Raw genomic sequence first — 25,125 nt, 5'->3', positions numbered from 1 at the left:
CCGCCTGGTGGAATCTACTTGCAGTACCAGCGCGGACCCATGCCCCAGACCGCGGAGCATCCAGTTGCATTAGTAGGACGCAAATTCAAAGGGGGGGTGGCGCAAGAGTGCTCCGGTCTCAGATGTTTGCTCTGGCGTCCATCTTCAGCCTCAACTGGGTTGAACAGGCAGTAGGGAGGGATCATTCATGTCATAGGCAGCCGCCTTTTTGTCACAGACTTTCTATTTCCCAGCCGCCTGTCATGTTGATATGGGGCATCTTGGGTATCACAGATCGGTGTTGATATAGTGTTCACTGCCAGGGGTTAATGGACAAGGCATCTAAGTGGCTGATGAGGCACAGGGGTCAGGATTATGTCAGGATTAAGTCAGGCCTTGTCGGACCTCTGCTCTGGCACTGCTACTCCGCCATCTTGTTGGCCTTGCCCCCCTCCAATTGGCAGATTTGAACATCTGGGAGAGAGCAACATTCATGAGGTATGGGAACAGCCTTTCAAGTGTAGGAGTGGGGAAAAAAAGTTTTTCTTAGCGGAAGCGAGTGTGAGACTTCTGTAAGCCATTGAATGATATGTAAACAGGTGGCACTGCACAGCTGTTATAACATGTTGCGGCTAACTTAGCTTGCTACTTGAAGCGTATTCCTGTCCCTTTGATTTGCTTGGTATTTCAGTTACTTTCGAATGGGGGTTACTTGATGCTGAGTGATCAAGGCTGTTGTGGGATGACAGCAGCTGTCACAGATATAAGATTTCTGTTTCTCAAATATTGACCTTCTGTGGAAATGTACTTTTCCCACCCACACATGAGATAAAAGTAGCAAATCCGTGGCCTCACATTTCTACTTCCAATGTCAATTTCGACAAGCTGAGTAGCCTAAAGGCGTTATTGTTTCGAAAACACGTGGCACTGACATTTGCCTGTGAAACCTATAACCTGCAAGTGGCAAGGTCATCAGCCGAGATACAATCCCTCTTTAATACTAACTTCCCGAGACACTTTGATGAATTGATGACTTATTAACGATGATGAATTAATAACTTTTTTTAACATATCCAACACCGCAGGGAATGAGCACTTTTTTAAAGCTGTAGGTTCTAGTTTTGTAAGCACATTCCAGACCGCTTTTGGGGTGACACCATCATCTATACACTTACCTTTTTCGGCTGCTTTTGGAGGTTTCACACTGGTATTGGCATTAATTGGCGGTATTAGGCTGTTGTTGTTTTTGATTCTCAATGGCTGCCCCACCCCAAATAAAAAGAGTGATGGACCGCCCCCCAGCCTAACTGTGTCATGAATGTGTGATGCAGTGCTTTGGAGTATCACTACTGGAGGAACTTAATAAAGACTGGTCATTCTTGTTTCAGCTAGTATTCTGCTTTGTGCAGCCTGTTTTCCGTTGCTTATGGTGCCCTTTCGATAATGCAATAGAAGTAGGTCTTGTTCAACAACAGGTGCTTTCTATGGACATGAATCTGATGATGTTCCCGTTGAGGGTTCATTCCTGGAGTTGTCCTACAAGACTGCAGTCGGTCTGTGATGCTTCCTATGAGTCATCCTTCTTGGTCCAGGTTGCCTCAGCTTCTGATGTCCCATCATATGACATGGCACGGAATACTGCCCTCTCAGCCACGGCTGAATCTGCGGATCATGTGTGCTCCTTTGTTCTTTTGGATGAACCTCTGGTGGTTATACCATCTGCTAAAGTGGGGTCCCTCTTAGATTCCATCTCCACTAATGTGTTTGACAACCTCATGCAGGATCCCTCTGAATTTTAATTCTGACCCGTTTTTTGCCAAACTTTTTTTACTAAGTGAACAATGTCTTTTTAATTGGCTATTTTTCTTTGTACTCTTCTGCTTGTCAACATATACATTTTATGATTATTATAGGTTTTATAGCATTTTAGGCTATTTTATCTTTAATTCCTTCAGGGATTTTAGAATCTGCACTCCTAGACTAGCAAGGGAAAGGTGTCCTAAGGCCCTTTTAGAACCTGGGTTAGGCACCCCTGTCCTAAATGAGTTTCACGGCTTGTGCCTTGTTTACTTTTATACGCAATTTTATTCATATTTGAGCGAGCCTGCTTTTGCATTTCCTTTTACATATTTTATCAGCTGCTTTTTCTAGGAAGGCAGAGTTCAGGCTGCATGTTTAAACAGCCTTGTACCTATAATCTGTACTCCTTGTCCAAGGCTCTGAAGCACAGGACATGATATGCTAACTTGTATTGCCATCCCAGGTGACAGCTTCTATCTCTGAAACACAGCACGACATCAGAGCTGCTGCTCAAATAGGACATGGGTCATTATATAAACTACACTTGGGCTGAAATGGGGCACAAGGCTTTTGACTAATAGCTTTGTTGACACTGGTGCTGATATGTCAGCTTCCTGAGGAAATTGCCATCTGCATTACAGGCAGACCCCATGCTATTCAATTCAGGTATGGGGTTGGGGCTAATCCCTTAAATTGGGTCAGGCAGAGGGTTACAACCACTATACTCCAGATTTAGACATAACGTTTTGGTAGAACTCTCTAGAAACACCCAATATGGTGCAGTTGTTGATCTTCACTCTTACTCTCATGTTGGTTACTGTGCTCTGTTACATCTGCCTAATTATTGCAGCACAGGCTTTTTCTACTCCAATGCGATTACTTCAATAAATCCATTGATATCCATCTTGCATCATGTATTTCACCTTGGCGTGCATGAGTAACTGAGTGAAAAGAGTATGATCTGTTTCCACGCCGCACCTGAGAAGTCAGAGTGTCATGTTTAGGTTGCTGTAATCACCCCTGCTCACCCCCTTGGTAGCTTGGCACGAGCAGTAAGGCTTATCTCAGAGGTAATTTGTAAAGTATTTGTACACACACACACACACACACACACACACACACACACAGTAACACAGTGAAAACACCATAAAAGTACTCCATACCAGGTTTAAAAACAGGCAATATTTATCTGAGTAAAATAAGACCAAAATAACAAAAATCCAACATACATAAGTAAAGATATCACTTTTTAAAGGTTGAAATGAGTCTTAATCCATAGGAATCAATAATTGTATGTTTTTCGCACAAAGTACCTGGGATAAGTCAAAAACAACTCTGAAGCGGGCCACAGGGGAGGTGAGGCACTGAAAAACAAAGCAATGTGTTGGTTCCTTACTGGCAGGGGAGGTGATGCGTCAATTCTTTCCTCGCAGGGGAGGCGATGTGTTGGTTCCTTACTGGTAGGGGAGGTGATGCATCCATTCTTCCCTCGCAGGAAAGGCGATGCATTGACTTCCGGACACGCAGTCTCGGTTCCTCAATGCGATGCTTGGTTGATGAGAAATTGACGCTCCAGGGACGATGCATGGAAAATCCAGATGTGCTGTGTTGATGAAGCTGTGGTAAAACAGGCACTGCATCGATTCTGCAGCCGCAAGACAGGCACTGTGTTGATGCTCCAGTTGGGGGTCAGGCACTGCGTTGATTTTTCTGCAGCAGCGCTCCAGTGCGTGGATTTTCTCCTTGTGGTCACCAGCTTACACTTCCAAGGGCCCAGGTACTGGAGTTGGCATCACTTGGCAAGTCAGGACTCTCAGCAGAAGAGGCCAGGCACTGGCAGATAAAGTCTTTGATATCCCCGAGGCTTCTTAACAGAAGGCAAGATCAGTTTAAGCCCTTGGAGAACCTTGGAAAGAAAATTATAGAAAGCAAAGTCCAGTCCTTTCACTCCCAGGACCGAAGAAGCAAGCAGCAGGCCAAAAAAACAAAGCAACAGGCAGAGTGTCAGTACCTCCTACGGCATCTAGATCAAAATGTCCTCAGTCCAAACCTGTTCCAACTTCGAGGGTCAGAGGTTAAGTACTTATACCCATTTCTGCCTTTGATGTAGGCAAACATCAAAGAAAAGTCTCTGTAGTGCACAGGACCCTGCGCTCTCTTGCCCTGGCCCCAGACACACTCCAGGGGGTTGGAGACTGCTTTGTGTAAGGACAGGCACAGCCCTATTCAGGTGCAAGTGTCAGCTCCTCCTACCACTCTAGCCCAGGAAGATCCATCAGGATATGTAGGGCACACCTCAGCTCCCTTTGTGTAACTGTCTAGAGTGAATTCTCAAACAGCCTAACTGTCATCCTGACCCAAATGTATATTCCACAGACAAGCAGAGGCACAAAATGGTTAAGCAAGAAAATGCCCGCTTTCTAAAAGTGGCATTTTCAAACTTACAATTCAAATACCAACTTCCTCAAAAGATGCATTTTTAAATTGTGAGTTCAGAGACCCCAAACTCTACATCTCTAACTGCTCCCAATGGGAAATTGCACTTAAAAGATTTTTCAAGGCAATCCCCACGTTACCCCTGCGGGAGACATAGGCCTTGCAAAAGTCAAAAATTAATTTATCAGTATTTCACTATCCGGACATGTAAAACACACCAATACATGTCCTACAAATTAAGTGTACTGCACCCTGCCCATGGGGCTGCTCTGAGCCTACCTTGCCAGGTTGAACTAGCAGTTCAAAACTGCAGTGGTAGGTCTGAGACATGTTTGCAGGGCTACTCGTGTGGGTGGCACAATCAGTGCTGCAGGCCCACTAGTAGCTTTTGATTTAACCCCCGGGCACCCATGGTGCACTATACGAGGGACTTACTAGCAAATCAAATAAGCCAATCATAGATAAACCAATCACCAGTACAATTTAGACAGAGAGCACTTGCCCTTTTAGCACTGGTCAGCGGTGGTAAAGTGCCCAAAGTCCTAAAGCCAGCAAAAAACAAAATTCAGCACAGGATCAAGAAACAGGAGGTCAGAAGCCAAAAGACAGGGGAAACCACACCAAGAGCTGACAGGTCTAACATGTGTCTCCCCCCCCACCCCCCCTCCCCAGATGAAAGTGGGATGAACTACCCAACCTCTTGGGAGTTCTCATCACCTAGGCGTAAGAACATGGACAGACCATCAGCATTGGTGTGTTCTGTGCCAGAGCGGTGTTCCACCATAAAGTACATTCCCTGGAGGGAGATGGACCACCTCAACAGTTTAGGATTCTCATCTGTATTAACCACCTGAGAGTCCTGTGGTCTGTCTGAACCCGGAAGTGAGTCCCAATCAAGTAGGTTCTTAGCTTCTTCAGTGCCCAGACCACAGCAAAAGTTTCCCTTTCTGGTGCGCTCCACCTTTGTTCCTTGGAAAGTAACCTCCTAGTAATGAAGGCTACAGGTTGATCTAGGGCCTCTTCATTTAGCTGTGAAAGCACAGGTCCCACACCATGTTCGGAGGCATCTGTCTGCACCACAAATTCCTTGGAGACTCTCAGGAGCCTTGAGCAAGGGTGATGCGCACATGGACTCCTTTAGGGTGTCAAAAGTGGACTGGCACGCCTGTGTCCAGTTCACCTGATGGGGCTGCTTCCTGGAAGTCAGCTCTGACAAGGGGGCAACAATGGTGCTATTGTCCTTGACGAATCTCCTGTAGTACCTAGTGAGACCTAAAAAGTCTCTCACCTCTGTCTGGGTCCATGAGCGGTACTTAAACCTGAGAAGACATTTAGCTGCATTCCAAGCAAGCCCCTAGTCCACGCTGCTCCCTGCTGATACGGGCTAAACCCAGAAACACGTGTACAGGGATACACAGCACTTGCTGCACCTACGGAGGTGACTCTTTTTACTTTTTGAACGGACTATGAATCGACTGCATTTACCATGATGCTTTGGGGTTATACTTTGTTGCTGGAGTGGAGGCAGTGTGTTCCCTCTCTTTGAAACTGGGTCCTAGGAGGTGCCCAAGCCAGAATGGTGACAATATTGGCTTGTAGGGGCGCCACTTGCCGCTCCCTACCTGGTATCCCAAATACACCACAGAACCATGCCCTATCTGGCACTTAGTAGCCTTGAAAGAGAGCCTGCACTCTGCAGAGCCCTCAAAACTCCCTGAAGGTGGTATAACTGGTCCTCCCAGCTAGAGCTGAAGAACGCAATGTTGTCTAGATGGGCGGCACTGAAGTTCTCCAACCCAGCCAGGACCTGGCTGACTAGCCTCTTTAATGTGGCAGTGGGGTTCTTCAACCCAAAAGGCATAACACAGAATTGATAATGTCCCTCTGGCATTGAGAACGCGGACCTCTCCTTGGCCCCTCGGTTAAGGAAATCTGCCAGTACCCAGAAGTTAGATCAAACATGCTGAGGAACTTGGCAACTCCCAACCAGTCGATGAGCTCATCATCTTGGGGGATGGGGCGTGTGTCAGTCTTGGTGACGCCATTGAGTCTCCAGTAGTCAACACAGAACTTTAGTTCAGGTGTGACACCTGGTGGAGCAGCCTTGGGGACCAGAACCACAGGGCTGGACCAAGAACTGTTGGAGTGCTCAATCACCCCTAACTCCAGCATCTTAGAGACTTCCACTTTGATGCTGTTCCTCAATCAGCCGCCACGACTTGTGCTTAACACATAGGCTGTCCCCAGTGTCAATGTCATGGGTACATCACTAGATGACGCCAGGGGTGAGCGAGAACACAGAGGTGAACTGTCCCGGTAATTAATGACAGACTCTACTGCTCTAGGGTCAGAGTAGGGGAGAAGTTCACACCCTCCACTGATGCATCCTGCTCTTTGGAAAACAGGAGGTCGGGGAGAGGGTCACCCTCCTCTTGCACCCATCACCCGTGACCAAGAGCATGGTCAACTCAGACCTCCTAAAGTGCAGCTTGAGGCAGTTGAAGTGCAGGCCCCTCTAAGGATTCCTAGGAGTCTGCATGTACACCAGGTAGGTGACATTACTCTTGCGCTTCTTCACCTCAAATGGCCCACACCAATGGTCTTGGAGACCATGGGCCTCTACCAGGGTCCTCACTAACACCTTCTGGTCAGGATGAAACTCAACCAGAGTGGTATTCTGGTTGTACCAGTGTTTCATATCCTCCTGGCAAGCTTCCAGATTCTCCTGGGAGTGTTTCCCGAAGCAGCCTGTCTGGTTCCTGAAGGCCAGCATGTAACTGAATACATACTGAAGTGGCTTCTTAGAAGCTTGCTCCCAGCTCTTCTTCACCATACTGAGAGGCCCACTCACATGATGCCCATGCAGAAGTTCAAAAGGGCTGAAGCCAACCCCTTTTTAAAGTACCTCCCTGTGGGCGAATAACAGGCATGGTAACAGGACGTCCCACTTACTCCTTATGGGTTCTGAGAGACCCATAATCATGCCCTTCAGGGTACGTTTAAACCTTTCAACCAATCCATTGCTTTGGTTGTAGTAAGGTGGTGGTGAACTTGTAGATAACATCACATGCCTTCCACATCGCTTTCATGTACAACAACATGAAATTGGTAGACACTACCTACTTGGGGAACCCATATGGGGGAAGATCCCCACTGTGGGCGCAGTCACTGTCCTCAGAGGGATTGCTTCCAGATACCGGGTGGCATGGTCCACCAGGACCAGTATAAACCTGTTGCCCATGGCTGTCTTGGGATCCAGAGGCCCCACAATGTCAATCCCCACCTGTTCAAAAGGGGTGCTCATGATAAGGGACTTACTAGTAAATTTAATATGCCAATCATGGATAAACCATGGATAAACCAATCACCAATACAAGTTAGAGAGAGTAAGCACTTGCACTTGCACTTTTTGCTGTAGTCAGTAGTGGTAAAGTGCCTAGAGTCCTAAAGCCAGCAAAAACAAAATTCAGCACAGGGTCAAAACCAAGAAGTCACACCTGCCCAGTGACACTTAATGGTGGTGGAAATCTGGAGGAAACTCATGAAGGAAATGGGCTGGCATAACAAACTGACTTCTAGAACCCCGCTATGGGAGGGTACCAGACTGAAAGAGGTCTCCTCATTGCGGGGTTACAAAGATAGGGACGCCATAGGCCTATCCACATTGGCAGATGTGTGGGATGCTAACAGGGTGGTCCCCTTCTCACACCTATGGAAAGAATATCAGATGTCCAACAGACAATGGCTTAAGTATGGCCAGTTATCCCACGTGCTTAAAAATAGTATCTCATCAGATGAGGAGACACAGGAAGACTATGCACTATAAATCAGATTGCTAGATGGGACAGTTGAGAAACTGGTATCCCAGACATATGGCACTGTAATGAGAAATACACAAAGTCCATTGCAAAAACTACAGGACAAATGGGCATTAAATGTGCGGCGCTTGGATGAAGCTGATTAGAGTGAAGCGCTAGCATTTCCAACGCAAGAAGCTAGAAAAGCAAGTTTTTAACTGATCCAACTAAAAATATCACATAGTTTATACTATACACCCACCCTACTGTATAAATTAGGTCGGATACCTGAGGCTGGATGCTGGAGACATTGCGGCCCAGATGGCTCCTTTCTACATATATTGTGGAGCTGCTCTCACATACAAACGTTCTGGGGACAAGTGGAGAAATTATTAACTTGAGTGACAGGTGTACCCTTAGCTCTGACACCACAACTAGCAATACTGGGCATCTGGGAAAATTCAGACCAGACTCGCTATCAAAAAATACTTATAAATTTGGGATGCATGGTGGCAAAAAGAGATATTGTCCAGATATGGGGATCACAAATCCTCCCTACGCACCAGTGTAGTATTGTCAAAGAAGTGGAAAAGGGCAGGGGGTGTATGAAAAAAATGAAAAAATATGGGGAGCATGGGACACGGAAACAGGCACGGAAGAGGACGTTTGAAAGGCTTAATCATTAAATGAACATTATAAAAGCCAGATGAAATGAACTGCACATCAACACATAGAGGACGCAAGTTCATAAATATAAATAATTTGTCCACTTTGGGTGGAAGGGATCCGAGAGATACAGAAGGTGTGACTGTTCAAGTTTGAGTTTCTAAGGTATGGGAAACGCGATTTATAGATTGATGTTAGATGTATCACTGAAGGAGATGACAAAAATTCAATACAAAATCTACTGCAAACAAAAAAAAACAGGAGGCCAGAAGCCAAAAGGCAGGAAAACATGCCAAGAGCTGACAGATCTAACAATGCCTAAATATCTATTGAAGTTGCTGACTACCCTGATGAGGACTGTAACATGCAATGGCACCTCTCTTGCAATGACAAACACCGATGTCTGAGGCACTGTTCACCAGTGGGAAGCAAATGTGCAGAGACGTCTTTTTTCCAGTACCAAGGACCAGAAAAGTTGGTCACATAGGACTACAACTTAACAGCTACATTGGACACAATGTTTTTACCAACGTAAAGCAGGGACTACTGCTGCATAATGTACAGGCATACATTAGATTAGATCTAGCAATAGCGGGCATTTAAATAGCTATAGTCTTCGTTTGGGTTTAAACTTCCACAGTTGACACATCAGGCATGATCAGTTCATGCAGCCTGAGCTTTCACTTTCCATATTGTTTTTTCTGCTGTTTTTCAGACCAGAAAGTTAAGGAAATACCTACAATGGATGATCTATTCATGTCAAATAAGGAACAACTCAAGGCTGATACAATATTTCCTAGGGGTTAACTGTAGTAAGGGCTAGAAGATACATTTATGATGAAGACAGTGGAGCATAGCATTCGTGTCTGGGAAAGTGATATTAGAAAACCACAGCCACAGCTCCCAAGTGGTTCCATATTGTATGTAACACATTTAGCCAACCCGAGCTTTTTAGTCGACACCAAATTCCATACTGGGATATTTAAAACACATATACTAAAAGCGAAACTAGAAAATGCCGAATGAAAACTGATGCTGGCTAGAAAACTATGGGGGTTATTACAACTTTGGAGGAGTTGTTAATCTGTCCCAAAAGTGACGGATATACCACCAGCCGTATTACTAGTTTCATAGGATGTAATGAACTTGTAATACGGCTGGTGGTATATCCGTCACTTTACCGTTACTTTTGGGACGGATTAACACCTCCTCCAAAGTTGTAATAACCCCCTATGCGTGGCTTGAGCTGCCACACAAAATATGCGGCAGTTATGCACATTAATCAGTAAAGGTAGTTCTTTGTATTTCTTACATATGGACGGAAACTAACACATCATAATCGGTCTGCTTCTGATTTGCGAATAATTTCTAAAGCAGCATGCTCTCAAACCTTTGTGTTTTTATGAAAAAAAGCACATTAAGGGGGTCATTCTGACCCCCGCGGGCGGCGGAAGCCGCCCGCCTGGCGGGAACCGCCAGAAGACCGTACCGCGGTCAAAAGACCGCAGCGGTCATTTTGACTTTCCCGCTGGGCTGGCGGGCGACCGCCAAAAGGCCGCCCGCCAGCCCAGCGGGAAAGCCCCAGCAACGATGAAGCCGGCTCCGAATGGAGCCGGCGGAGTTGCTGGTGTGCGACGGGTGCAGTTGCACCCGTCGCGATTTTCAGTGTCTGCTTTGCAGACACTGAAAATCTCAATGGGGCCCTGTTAGGGGGCCCCTGCAGTGCCCATGCCAGTGGAATGGGCACTGCAGGGGCCCCCAGGGGCCCCACGACACCCGTTCCCGCCATCCTGTTTCTGGCGGTGAAAACCGCCAGAAACAGGATGGCGGGAAGGGGGTCGGAATCCCCATGGCGGCGCTGCTTGCAGCGCCGCCGTGGAGGATTCCCTGGGGCAGGGGAAAACCGGCGGAAAACCGCCGGTTTCCCTTCTCTGACCGCGGCTTTACCGCCGCGGTCAGAATGGCCCCAGAAGCACCGCCAGCCTGTTGGCGGTGCTTCCGCGGTCGTTGGCCCTGGCGGTCCATGACCGCCAGGGTCAGAATGACCCCCTAAGTGTGACAGCGTATACAACTTGAGATTACAAAATAAATTTCAAAAGAGGCTTGGCCACTGCAGTACTTTTTCCTCTCTACTTTCAGCGGAACCCTTCAGCAGGGCGGTTTCAAGGAAGCATCGTTTACCAAGGTACAGCGACCACCTATCATCACATCATGCCTCCAGGCACAAATGCACACGTAACACACGCAGATGCACAAAGCAGAGGACACGTATAGAAAAACCTCAACAGGCATTCATGCGCACACAGACCAACATACATTGAGGTACCAACAAACAGAGACCAATACATTAATAGGCACATACTCGTGAACACACACACAGTACTTACAAACATTCAGGCACAATCGAACCATCATACATAATGATACTCATTTACATACATTCAACATACAATTAACACATATACTGATGCACATGCTGCATACACAACCTTGGACAACAATCATACAGGCAGGTGTCCACACTCGGGTTGCTATGCATGAGTGTGCAGATGAATGATCAATGGATGCTTGAGTGGGAGTGGATACATTGATGACAAAATATAAGAGTGTGCATGGATTTACCGATGCTTATACGAATAACGTAGGGATGTATGGATGGAAGACTGGATTTATGGAAGGGAGTATGCATAAGTAGATGAGGGATAGACATGTTGGAAGATAGGTGTGGGTGGATGGACAGCCCTTTCACTTATCTCACCACAAACTGATCGTCTTATTCATCTATCTTTGCACTCAGTCGTCCCTCTATTCACTTATTCATTCATACAGCGATCCCCTGCCATCCATCCATGCACTCGGTCACTCATCGGTTTATCCACACATGCACTCAACTCTTCATCCAACCACTGACGCATTCAAGCATTAACACACTCACAAATCAACACAATAACAAAAAAAAATGCAAACCAATAACAAAGTATTTTGCTTATGAAAAAAAAAATCAACGCTTGATATAAATAGGGCATGTTCGAACAAATGACATTGCTTAGAAAATATTCACTTTCTTTCAGATACCGCCACAAATGAACAGTCGCAAATCTCAAGCTATGGTTAAAAAAGGGTGTATTTACTGTTACTAAATGAACAGAATTTTACCTCAATGACCGTCCATTGTTCGACTACGATCGCGTCATTTCCTTTCCTGTTTGAGCCTGGAGAGCCACAGCCTTCTTCCTCGTAGATGAATAATCCATCCAGGGACTTGGACAAGTGATCTCCTACGGAAAAAATGGATACGCTACAGTAAACAACTTCTTCCATGGTTTGATTTCCTCCCAACGCCAACCCATAAGAGTCACGAGGCAGCCTGGCAAGTCATAACATGATAATTGCTAATCGGTAAGACACCGCACGTGCTTCTTATTTTTCCACCGTGACAAAATTCTAATTTATAAAGACTGTGTTTCTGAAAGGGATAGCAGGGTAAGCACGTCTGTGGGCTTCTGTGGTCCTTATATAAAAGTTAGTAAAATGCTGGCACCAATCAGTGAAAATTGGTGCCAAAACTGGCATTGGCATGCGCCGTGGCCTGCGCTGGGCATCCATCTTCACAAAGGCACACATCAGCCCAGAAAATAGCCGGCTGTACATAAATGATTACAGGAAATGCGACATCCCCGCAGTTCGCTGCGCCATGAATGGGCTCATTCTGCTTTTTAAACTTCCGCTGTCCACAGAGTTGCCTCTGTCTTTCGAATTTCTTAAACACGGAAACCACACTGCCAACACCCTGCTGTACAAGTCACTGGGACGGTTCCTAACGGGAAGGAAGCCCTGGGCGGGAGCTGCTTTACTCCTCGAATTCAGAAAAGCACACCTCATGGGTCCACTAGCTGTACGTAAACACCTCCCTTTTGCCGGGTGTCATTAATATCTTACACTACATGGAGGTGCTACCTCCTACAGCTCGATGGCCAAATAAACACCTCAAACTGCACGTTTTAACAATGCTAAGAATGTTAAGAATACACGAAATAAATAATGTTGAATAATATAAATAGTAGGGTGAGTGCTTCAGTGTGAAGGTGGGGATCTGAGGGAGTAAAAATGATGATGTCATGGGTGATCTAAAAGACCACCAAATAAGTCATGTGAAAAAGTCACGGTTTTATGATATTTATTTTTCAGACATTTTCATCTGTATTTCTTCATATGTTTTTCAACCAATATATGCAATTTGCCATATTTATTGTTTTTCATAAAAAATAAAGCTGCCCTTCATGTTTTCCACATGTTTATTTTTTCACGTAAGAACATTACCAGTAAACAAGTGTAAAGTGGCATGTTTATCACATCCGGCCAGTAACACTGGTCAAAACATGCTATTTAAAGAAAGCTTTAGAGGGGTACTTGGGCATTAGTTAGTAAACCAGATTAAAACCAGTCTCTAAATGCCCATGAAGACACAATGCAATATTTTGGCGACAGCACACTGGAGATTTATTCAACTTGTAGATGAAAAAATTATTTTTTAGAAAATACATTTGGAAGTTTAACTTGTGAAGTAACACTCTGCCCTATCACAGATGTTAATCCATTTGATTGTCTTTCACGGTTAGAACCTAACGCCTAACGCATGAGTCTTTCAGCCAATAGAGTCACTTGGATACGCAGACTGAGTTGTTTCATACATTGGAAAGGGATGATGACTACATCCGATGGAGACTTGGAGCTGGAGGTATGTGCAAAGTAAAAAGAACAGAGGAGCAATGGAGGCACAGCTTTAAATAAAAGTGGCTAAGCTGTGCCGGAAGTGACGCTTCAACTAAAACTAAAAATACTTTAAAACTTTCAAAGGGTTTATCTGGATGATCAGGGACATGTGCGTCTCAAAAAGACAGCAGCCTTCAGACTATAAAGAAAACCTACACAGGTCAAAATTCAGAGTCAAAACCATAAAGGTTTATACAAATTTAAAAGTTACTACAGAAGGCAAAAATAGTCAGATTCAAATCAGCATAAACAATGGATCAAATAAAGCCAACTGCAACAGGTGATAGCATAAGGCAGCCCTCCAAGGCATATTAACAGCCAGGACCAAAATATAGTTCAGCAAAGGACTAGCATGAATCTGTTCAGTTCAAAAGGCAAGGAAAGTCCGAGTATGGAGTACACCAACAGTCTGGCACAGAGACGGCTCAGTTTGAAAGGCAAGAAAAGTCTAACTTTAAATCAAATAGACTAACTTGGAGTCTGCATGCCGTCCAAAGGGCAAAAAAAGGCATGCAAACTCCTGCAATTAGCGCTAGTGCTCACGAAACGCCAAATTGCCACCTCATAGATGGACACGAGCACCCCCACACATAACACCCTGGTCGGGGGGTGTGAAGGGATGACCGCTAGCAGAAAAAATCCATGTTAAACTAATCAGAAGAGATGACAAGGTGGGGGAGGACCTAGGCACTTTGAGAACACTAAGGAAGCTATTTCTTAACAAAGATGACCCCGATGGCGCCTCCACTTCGGACAGCACGTTAGATGAATCGGATTAGAAACAGATCAGAGGAGGGGGGGGGTCGCCACCTTCACCTCACAGGGATATGACAACAAAGGCAAACAGCATAATGCAGGAAGCACTTCCTCCTAATGGATCAGAATGTCAATATTGGTGATGTGTTCCTCCCTAGGTATGTTTTATATGTCAATCCAATGGCCAAACAGTAAGCATACTGAAACTCTGGTCACAGCTGTCTGTTCTTTTTATAACATTTAAAATAAATATTACAAAACAAACTTGGGAGTCTGTACAGTTCAGAAGGTAAGAAAAGTCTCCCACACATCCCAACAGACAGATACAGATATATTTGGTGAATACGAGGCCATTCTTCAGAAGATTTCTAATATATGAAAAAACTGAAAATGCTACTTTGGATGCAAGCATAATCAACTTACCAATACTTCAACGATTTGTTGTGCAAAAATAAATCAACTTTTGAGTAAATGTAATAAGACTGAAGTTGTATTTCTGAAAAAACTGTTGATGCCTCTGAAGGTTGTTTTCTTACATAAGTGCACACTGGGACTGCATACTCGTTTGTCTGCAGCAATCAACCAGATTTCTAAGTTGTGCCCAGAGGTAGAGAGCACACTACTGCAGCAGGGCATTATGTGGCTTAAACTGCAATACAATCATTTGAATTTCTTTTGGACTTCTGCTAAGATTACTTATTGGAAAGCAATAGAGGAACCTTTTTTGTTCTTTGCGCACATCCCACAAAGGGCACATTTTATAGGTTTTTAAACAGTGAAAGGCACACACTCGACAGTGTGAAATGAGATCATAGGTCTAACAACAAACCATTTGTTTAAAAATTATACATTTAGGAACATCTACTTTACATGCATATTTATACAAAGGAAATGAGAAATAATAATGTGACATTTGTACAAGAAGTGAAAACAATACACAGTGCACTGGTTGGAGAAGACCCACACAAAGGACCTTGAATAAGTTGCAAAGACAGGAAGACTCAGCACATGGCTTCCTTCTTGAGGAACAAAATTATTTCTATTTCACTCATTTTCCTTAAAGGAAAAACACAAGAAGGAAAACAGACACTTAGGAAAGCTCTTTCATAAAACAATGAATTGCACATTCATCTTCAGCAGCTTTAAAATGGATGTCATTGCAAACATGCTGAGGCCTAGTAATGCTAACCAAAACACAACAATATAAAATGAGTTTTATTCATCAAAAACCCTCTAAAATTTACAAAGCCACGCAAGTCCACCTTGCTTGGGGACCCTGTGCGGTTTGCTAAATATGGAGTAGCCAAGGCATCGCAAGTCACTGCCTTGTGCTTCTCTGCCCTGGGAAGACATTCCATGCATGGAACGTGGATGTTCCCATGCATTTATTTATGGATTTTGGAGTATTTCCAGATTTACCAAGACGAGTAAACCCTGAGAATTTGTCAAAATGCTACAACTTTCAAGGGGAGGTGCAGCAAGGATAAATATTTTATTTCTCCTGATTGTTTCCTCTTTCTAAGAGTGCTTCGTTCTGCAGCACACTTAAAAAAAATAACATGCCTCTGAGGGTTGTTTTTGTGCTGGAAGGTGCCCTTTCCTGCACAAAAACAATCCTGCCTAAAATGCAGGCACCCTTTCACCATGGCATGGGGTGCCTGTGTTGGCCCAAGGCAGAACATTGCGCACCAGCATAAGGATATGACAGGAATGCACCATATAATGTTAATTATGGTGCATTCCTGCCCTCTCCCTGCAGTGCAAAGTGTCTTGCTACATTGTGTGAAACCTTCATAACTCAGACCCCCAGTCACCAGGCTCTAGTTTGTGGCAGGGTTCTTCACTTAATGAAAGTGTTGCAAGCTTCAGACAGAGCATATGATCATTAGTAATATTCCGAAGAGCAGTTGAAGGAACACCAATAATTCTCATGGCCCACCCCATTAAGACCTTATGAGGTGACAGCCCTGTTGTCTTGTTGGAGTGTTCTCATGCTGAGCAAAACTAAGGGGAGGGCATCTGGCCATTCCAATGCTGCTGATGCACAGAATGCTGGCAACTTTGCTTTTAGGGTGCAATTTGCCTTCTCCTGATGGTTCTGGATGATAGCTACAATGGAACTTCCACTCAACCTTCAGTGACATGCAAAGTACTCTCGTAATCTCATTCTTAAAATGAGTTCATCTTTCTGACTTTAAAGAAGTTGGCAAACCAAATGTAGGGTCAACTCCCTTAATAACAGCTTGACTACAGTCAAGGAGTCACACCTCCGGGCTGGATAAGCTTCTACCCCACCCCTTGAAAAAATTGCAAACAACTACAAAAACATTATCAATGCTGTTGCATTGGGTTATTTTACCAAGTATGATGCTTTCACAATATCTGTTACTGTACAGACAGCAAATGCTGCTTGAAAAGTTCCATGATTGTCTGTCAGATAAATACCATCCAGAAATAAAGTCAAATTAGATCATTTGAGTGCTACCTCTTGAATGTTTAATGTTGGTTTGGTAAACAGTTCTGCCACATCAGTACATTCATGATCACTGTCATCTACTTCATCAAACTCCTTCCTTGGCAAAGGTAAGAAGTGCGTCAGGGTACAGGGTATTGCAATGTTTATTGAAATGTTCTCTGCTGCTGAATAACCTACCCATATTTAGTTAAACTGTTTGTGAGATGTTGAGTGCATGTACGAGTTCACAATGTCTCTACTCAACGTGGAACTAATGCTATAAGTGTGTACCCCATGACAATAGCTTCACTTTGTACTACTGCCGAAGTCGCTGCAATGCTCTTAATTCACCTGGGAATGGCAGCTTCCACTGGATCGTATGTAGCAGAAAAATATGCAATCTTCTCCATGTTGTATAAGAACAGAAAGTACACACCCTTCTCTTTCACAGTAAAATAAATACAAATATTTTACATGATTTGCAACTTTCTGAGCAGAGGTGCTGAACACACTATTTAAGATCTCTAGGAAGGCGTGGATACATTCATTGTCCCAAGGCCCCATGTCCCTCTTATCCCTGTGAATCAGCCTCTGTAAAGGCTTCATTATAAGGGAAAGTTTGGCATCCACTGATGACTGTAGTCAACCATTTCCAATAACAACCTTACTTCTCAAAAATGTAGTAACGTTCTCTAGACACTTTCCTCACTCCCGTTTTAATTTTGTGTCTCACATAAATCATAACCTTTTTTTTTACAATACTGAATTTTTGCAGGGGAACGTTTATGTTTATTTTAAAACATCAATTCAAACAAGTAATAATGTAAATTCTACAGACCTCTCTCGTTTTGGCTGTGATCATTAGATCATCAAAATGCTGCACTATCACAAAGTCACAAGGTGAACTTAGACTCTTTAAGTCTTTCTTCAACATTTGAAAAAAGATTAATGGACCATTCTGTTTACTCGTGTAGATTTCTACATCAAATAAGAATTTTATTTTGCGGAATCTGAATGCAAAAAGATACTGACTATCCTCATGAAGAGGAATGGAAAGAAATGCTTGACATGTCTGTTATAGAAATCTGCTTGGCTTATGCAGGAACCTGAAACAATATTGCTGCAGGATGGGATCATTATATCATTAAGTTTGTGTAGGTCATGAATTATGCAAAATTTTCAGATTTTTTCATTCCTATATTTGGGGAGTTACAAGTGCTCCATAGCACTAATTTTAGAATGTCCTGTTCAATCATTTTGTCAATGACAAGTGAAATCCCTTCCTCTGCTTCACAAGTACGCTTTTATTGAAGAGTACAGGAGGGATGCACTGCATTCAGTTTTACTGAGATCTGCACTGGCTCTGCATGTTTAATCAACCCGATTTCTTTTCCTGTAAAATACCAAAAATACAAAACCTCCTTCCTCACAGTATATCTTAAATCTGGAGGTAGGGCTTCTATAATGACGGCTGGAAATATTTTAAACTTCATCTCTTGTGATTTTAAAGTCAGAATCCTCATGCTGTGTTTGGATGCTGACAACATAAACGGTACAGTAAATCACACTACTTTGTTTTCACAATAAATCACTACTCAATAAATTAATAGGACTTTTGCCTCACTAATTATAAATTCATGATTATTCACAGTTGAACCAATTTTCACCGAAAAATTTGCTGACAACTTATTAGTCACCTGTTTATTTGAAATACTTACAATTTGGATTTCTTTTCCCAACAGATGTAGGGTTTGAACCTCCACCAGCCGAACCAAGGAGAGGGTAGCACCTGTATTGATTGACAATAATACTGGGTGACCATGCACTTTTCCTTCCACAAAAAAACTATCCTGGTCTACCTGTAAAATCACACCAAGCATGCAATCTTCAGGCACTGTTATTGTCTCTAACTCAGTTCTGTGGAAACTCTGAGAGTAGCCACACGTTGTGGGAAATTATCATTAATCACTGAGGGTTTTTACTAAAATCTGAAACGGTGTTGGAAACCCTGTGTACTAGCTTGTAATGGCCGTTGATAACTGCAGCTGAAGGCCTATTCCCATTAACCTGCTTTGGATCCTGCATACTTGCTAGTAGGGCTGTGACTACAGACTAGCATCCCATTCTTTGCTATCTGATTCATATTCTGTTGCATTTGGAGAATCATTGTGATTCATTTTGATATCTATTTGAATTAAATCTACATTCCTGTTTCCAACGCCCGTTTTCACCACAGACGTAGCAAGGGCCATTTTTCATCTGTACATTGTCAATGCCATTTTGGTTAGGCACATGCTTAGTGAAACCTTTACCTCTGCTATGAGAACCACCATTTATTTCCACCTAGCACAAACAGCATGCATTTTCCTTGTATACCAGTACTTGCATACCAACACCAATACCCACATGGAAGCCAGGTGCACGAAAAGCTTGACTACTCTTTTGAAAGAAATTTGTTTAAGCCACCATCAATTTTTCCTTAGTCATTTTCTTTTTACAATCGAAACAATAACTACAATATTTCATGTAGGCAAGGCTTTCACCCATAACGTTCATTCGCCAAGTTCTGACAGTTTGCTGAATATACATACTAATCTCCAGACATAAACCTAACACAAATGCAGAAACAAATCCCAAAACGCCCTCTTTCATAGGTCTTTAACTCTGTTCTACAGTCTGTACATCCGTATCAGTCTCTCATAATATGCATGGACAGATTCACCTGGTTTCTGTATTGCTCAAAACATCTTTGATAAATTAACATGTATCTGGGTAACCTTTGTTGTCAAATGTTTGAAAACCTGATTATATTTCTCAATAACAGTTGAGGAATCCTTATTGTCACTGTACTATTGTTTTACACTCAGTCCACCAATCTCGAGGCACAACAACTGAAAGTAACGCATTCAGATCTGTACAAAGCACCTTTAAAATGGCCACACTTGTTTCCACCTCTGTATATCACATCTCAGTTTCCTCTCTGAGCTTGGGTATATTCTTTGTAAATGTATAAATATCACTTCTTGACCAGGGTACATGCACAAATCGGCCACTTAGTACTTCTCTCAAAGGAAACCTTCTTTTAACAGTCACCTCACATTTAGAATCACCTGTACCCACATTTTCATAATTTTACTCCTTTTTGGTACTTTATCAGGAAACTCATTCCATTCTTTAAGATACCTTGTCACATCTTCCCATTCTACAATTGTGTTTAATAAATCTGTAAGATGTTCGTGCATTAATTTAGGATTCTGTTTCATTAACTACATTTTCAATCACCCCTATCTTTTATGAATCACAAATTCTATTTTTGTTCAAATTCTTTCTTCTTTAGCCAATTCTTCAAGTTTCTCAAATGTACAATGAGCAGGCCTTCCTCCTTTTGCACTCAAAAAAGAAAATTAATTTTTTATTATTATTTGAATTTTTTACCGTAAATTACTCTTTCTGCCATCATTTCCAAATCCCCTTTGAGTTAGTATGTGTTATTGTCTACCACTGTGGTTTCACCATGTAAAGAGGAAATAGTCTCTATCTAATCTCTCTTGCCACTCGAGTCCCCTGCTTCTGTTCATTGCACACACACCTGCACCGGAGCCTCATATGGAGGTGGTGTCACTTCAATCAACAAACTATCCATAAATTCATCCTCTTCCTAGAAGTCACTCTCTTTCTCCTTCGGTTCTTTCTTCATTTACATTCTGATTTTTAGGTGGCAGCCTACCAGACAGCGCAACTGTCTGTTATACGTAAGACATCTTGTGGAGCTTCAGAAAGTTAACCTGGGAATGCGTTCTGCCTGTCGCTTGCCACTGGCTTTGTGGTTTGTAACTCACGTTTTCTTGATCCAAATGTGCCGGCTTTATTTGCTTAGGCTCCCTAAGTCGAGTTTGTACCTCCCCACATGAAAGCCGTGTTTACAATATTCTTTCAGTAGCTTGTTTTCTGTAATAAACAGGCCTGTAAATCTTGTTCTCATCTTGTCACATTTGCTGGGCATTCAAAGACTGAGGTTAAATGTCAGCCGCTGCCTCCCCAGGGTTCTAGTTTTTCTTGTTACTGAAACCTACCTTACTATTGTTGCTAAGAAACCTCCGTGTCTGCTCTGCTGTTCTGTGGTCAGATATTCACATCTGACAAAACACGACAACTCCGGAAATGTCTGTAGTGATGCTAGAACACGGTAATGTGCCTGATCATCTATGCATAATAGTGCTATGAAAACATAAAAATCCTGTCACTGTGTACACCAAGAGACAGCTGTCACAGAATAAGTAACTTGTTTTCAGTGAGAAATGCGTACCAATTTTATATTATACTATTTTCAAATGCTATTATACTACCAAAAACTTCAAGTACCCATTGTTAAACCTGCCTTTTGGCACCCTTATTGTCTTCCAGGCTCATCACTGCACTGTTAGGACTCACTCTAAGTAACAGCCTCTCTCACGCAATGACCAGTCACAACTCTCCCCTGAGAGCTCCTATCTCAGCTTGGCAACAGGACAAACCCTTTATCCCTCTCTCTGTTATTCGCACCCATTATCACTCCCTGCTCGATGGTGCCTCTAACACAGCACTGTGTAGCTGGCACTGCCCACCACTGCTCTTATCTAACCAGCCGATTATCATCCCACAGAGGCCTAGGGGCCCTGAGGGTAAAGCATAGACTGAGAGCTCCAGGTTTTTCCCCCCAGTTTTATATAGTGCAAACTCGACCTGAAGGTATTGGAGAGCTTTACACGAGTACCAGTTACATTACACAAGGACACATTTATTTTTGGTAGACACAAGGAGATGAAGTGATTTGCCCAGAATCAGAGGAGGATGGTTGACGCAAAGACTCGAACCTGGTTCCTCAGCTTGAAAGTCAGCAGCTCTGACTGTTATGCCACATCCAGGTTTAGTCAAACAAAGTTGTTAGGGCAGCAATGTGCTGGCCATACTGGTACCCCTAGCTTTGTCAGAACGCAGAAAGATAAGTTTATGCAATGGGCAACTTCATAACTGGCACACACGTTTTTCTTGTGGGAATTATTTGTTGCATGTTTACTGACTACACAGATTCAGTTTACGTGTGGCCCATCTGGATGTCAGCAGTGAGTTAAAGTAAAACTACTGACGCCCATCCTAATACAGCATTAACTGTTTCACTGATAACCAATATTTGCTATTCAATTTTAAGAGCATCATCAAATGTAAAGGACTCCCACGTTTCCAATAGTCCGATTTAAAGCTCATTAAATGTAAAAGGGCTCCAACCTTTCCAACATTTAATTTAATTCAGTCTCTGACTATTTGGACCGAACAAGGCCAGTCAGTCTTCAAAGCTACCTTGCAGGCACTAGGGTCATGATTTGAATAGTGCAGCAGGTGCAGTGGCACAGGGGCCAAAATCTCAAGGAAACTCACTGAACATCAATTATTGTTTTATTTTACTACTAAACAGCAGTTACAAGAGCAGTTACCTTGCAGCCAATACAGCTATGATATGAATGGGGCAACGGGTGCAGAGGCATTGGGCCAAAAAGTCTAGGAAACCCACCGAACACCGATTATTGCTATATTTTAAAACTAACCAGGCAGTCAGAAGCGCAGTTACCCTTGCAGGCACTAGCATCCTGATTTGAATCGGGTAGCAGGTGAGTGATACAGGGGCCAAAAGGTCTAGGAAACTCATCATTTGAATGGTGCAGCCGGTGCACTGGTAATGGGACCAACAGGTTTAGGAAACCCACTGAAAACCGATTATTGCTACACTTTGCTACTAAACAAGCAGTCACAAGTAAAAGCTTTTTATCTTTACTTTCAGCCGCTTGCAACATGGCTAAAAACCTTGGCAAAGCCAATAGATCTCACATAGGCAAGACCTATTGGCTTTGCCAATGCTTGTTATTCTGCACATCTTTTGTTTTCATTTCGTCAAATTCCTCAGTAATTGTTAGAAAAGCACATACAACTTCTAACAATTCTTGGAGCCATACCTAGTTCCGTAAAGGCAAACTCACATCCAGCCAATTGTTGAAAGCCTTTCCATCCTGACTTTAAGCATATTACTATGTACTCTCTCATTCATCACATAATCCCATTCATTCATGGTTTCGTACTGCACAGATCTAGGTTGCAGCTTTTTCTGAAACTTGAGGTGCCTCTAATTTTGCATCTTTTTCACATCAAACGTACCATGGACAGGAAATTGCAACCTTTTATCTTTTGCAGTAATTCCATCCCATTCTTTAAGCCACTAGGCAGCATGCAATCCTAAATTTGCCAACAATTCATAAGCACCCATTGTATCTCAACCTAGCTCTCTCAATGCGACTAAGATTAGCTCAACCAATCACAATGCAATTCAAGACACACAAAATGAGGCAAAACACAATATGTGATGTCAATAACCATAAACAAATAAAAACCTCTGCCTGCCTACGAGGATACAGGACGGGAAATCAAACTCACCATAGATAAGGATAGCACTTTCAGTGCTTCTAATCACACCCAGATAAGACTTTCGACCACTGGTATCCTACAATTAGAGTCAGCATGTTGACTACCCTTACGCTCAGGGATACATCAATACCCAGGATTAGTTCTCAAGCACAGCTAATCAATTAAGGGTTTCATAGGACTGTAACCTATAACTACTGTGACACAACATGCCTTTATTCAACAGACAAATTTATAATATCTCGAGATTCTGCATTTCCATTAAGTCTGTAAACTTTTTCACATAAATTCAAAAAGGCTTTAAACATAAATCATGTAAAATCACATATTCTTTTCATCAAATTCTGCAACATGTAAAGTTTAAGCAATTCCCACAACACGTTACAATGCAATACAATACAGATTTACATTTTCAATGCATGAGCAAGACAAAAATACCATTGTCATAACAAAATATACAGCACACACAAAATAAATGATTTCACTCCAAATCACGTTGGAAAACAACAAAATTATCATCCGCATTACACAACTGATCACACAAGACAACTCGCAACACAAAGTACTACTGATACTCATGTAATACAACTCCTGACACCATTAACAGGTACAGCATCATTAATCCACATGATTCCAGAATTCTCTAACTTCAGGCACATTCTGGAGCCAAAATGTTCACTATGTACGTTGATTGTTTATGCAAATTTATGCAAATGAATTGGGAAATTGTCCCAAGCGATCTCCATCAAAATTCTATTCTAATTTGTCCTAATTTGCTCAACAAAAAGTCTGTCAAGGCTTTAACTAGAAAGTTCAAAGGGTTGATTTGAAGAATAGGGGCCATGTGAGTCTCAAAAAACGACAACCCCAGAGCAATAAAGAAATTTTACAGAGGACAAAATTCTAACTAAAAACTATAAAGGTTTGTTAAAATTAAAGAGTCATTATAGAAGGCAAGCATAGTTAATCAGTCAGATTCAACTCAGAATCACTTAAGCTTCAAATAGAGCCACTTGTGAGAGGTAATAACATACAGTCTTTCTCCAAAGCAAGTAAACAGCCAGAACCAAAATAAAGCTCAGCAAAAGTATAGTACAAATCTGCTAAATTCAAAAGTCAAGAAAAGTTTAAATATAAAGTCAAGTAACACACTGAAATAGGGACTGCTTGGTTTACAAGGCATGACAAGTGTAAGCATAAATCAAACAGACTAACATGGAGACTCCACAGTTCAGTAAGTGAGAAAAGTCTGCCACACACCCAAATGAAAGGGACATGTCATAGGTTTTCAGACAGTGACAGCACACTCTTGACATCCTGTGTAGTGAGTTTGGGGCTATCAACAAATTATCAACTGTATAAATATGTTACATAAAATAAGAAACATTAGGACTATCTACTTTGTATGCATAAGTATGTACAAGAAAAGAGAAATACTACTGTGGCATTCATACAAAAAGTGAAAACAGTGCACACTGCACTACTTAGCGCCAACCCGGGAAAAAGACCTTCAATAGGTTGATAATACAGATACACTCAGCACATGACTTTCTTCTTGAGGAACACAAATTAATATACTTCAGTTCAGCAAAATAAACATCACCACAAATTTGAATTTCACAACTTATTCAACAGGAGGGGGTTTTCTAGAACCTTCCTCTTAAGTTGGTTTAAGGTATATAAGGTGGGGAAGCTTGACACTGAGGTAGAAGGAACTCATTTCTGAGAGTGGATGCATTGCTCAGAATAATCCCGTTGGGGAAGGTTTCTCACGTCACAGCTGTCACGGGTTCCACAGGTTGACGCTGGCAGACAAGGATGATGTTGGATTCGATAGCCGTGGTGATGCGTTTTTAATTCTTAATATCTAGCTTTACTTTGTGGATGCATAAATATACACAGTCACTGCATATATATTCATTGTGGATGTATTGCATTTTCTCTGATTATTATTATCCCCTGTGATTTGTTTTGTAGCTGCATGTGTTGCTGCTTTCAAATTAAGTGCTCATG

At 42.7% G+C, this 25,125-nt stretch overlaps 1 protein-coding gene across 4 annotated transcripts in view; it reads right to left on the bottom strand.

The window, feature by feature from the left end:
* The window catches only part of RFTN2 (raftlin family member 2), a 478,219-nt gene that overhangs the window by 94,001 nt on the left and 359,093 nt on the right, over window positions 1–25,125 (bottom strand). For all 4 annotated transcript variants that reach the window (XM_069225820.1, XM_069225818.1, XM_069225822.1 and 1 more), the window contains one exon: window positions 11,835–11,956. In XM_069225820.1, the coding sequence (XP_069081921.1) occupies window positions 11,835–11,956 (122 nt within the window). The remainder of the gene's footprint in view (window positions 1–11,834; window positions 11,957–25,125) is intronic.

The sequence above is a fragment of the Pleurodeles waltl genome, chromosome 3_1 (assembly GCF_031143425.1).
Source record: "Pleurodeles waltl isolate 20211129_DDA chromosome 3_1, aPleWal1.hap1.20221129, whole genome shotgun sequence".
Classification (NCBI taxonomy): domain Eukaryota; kingdom Metazoa; phylum Chordata; class Amphibia; order Caudata; family Salamandridae; genus Pleurodeles; species Pleurodeles waltl.
Note: the sequence above shows the minus strand (reverse complement) of the source record. Positions and strands in the feature narration are given on the sequence as shown.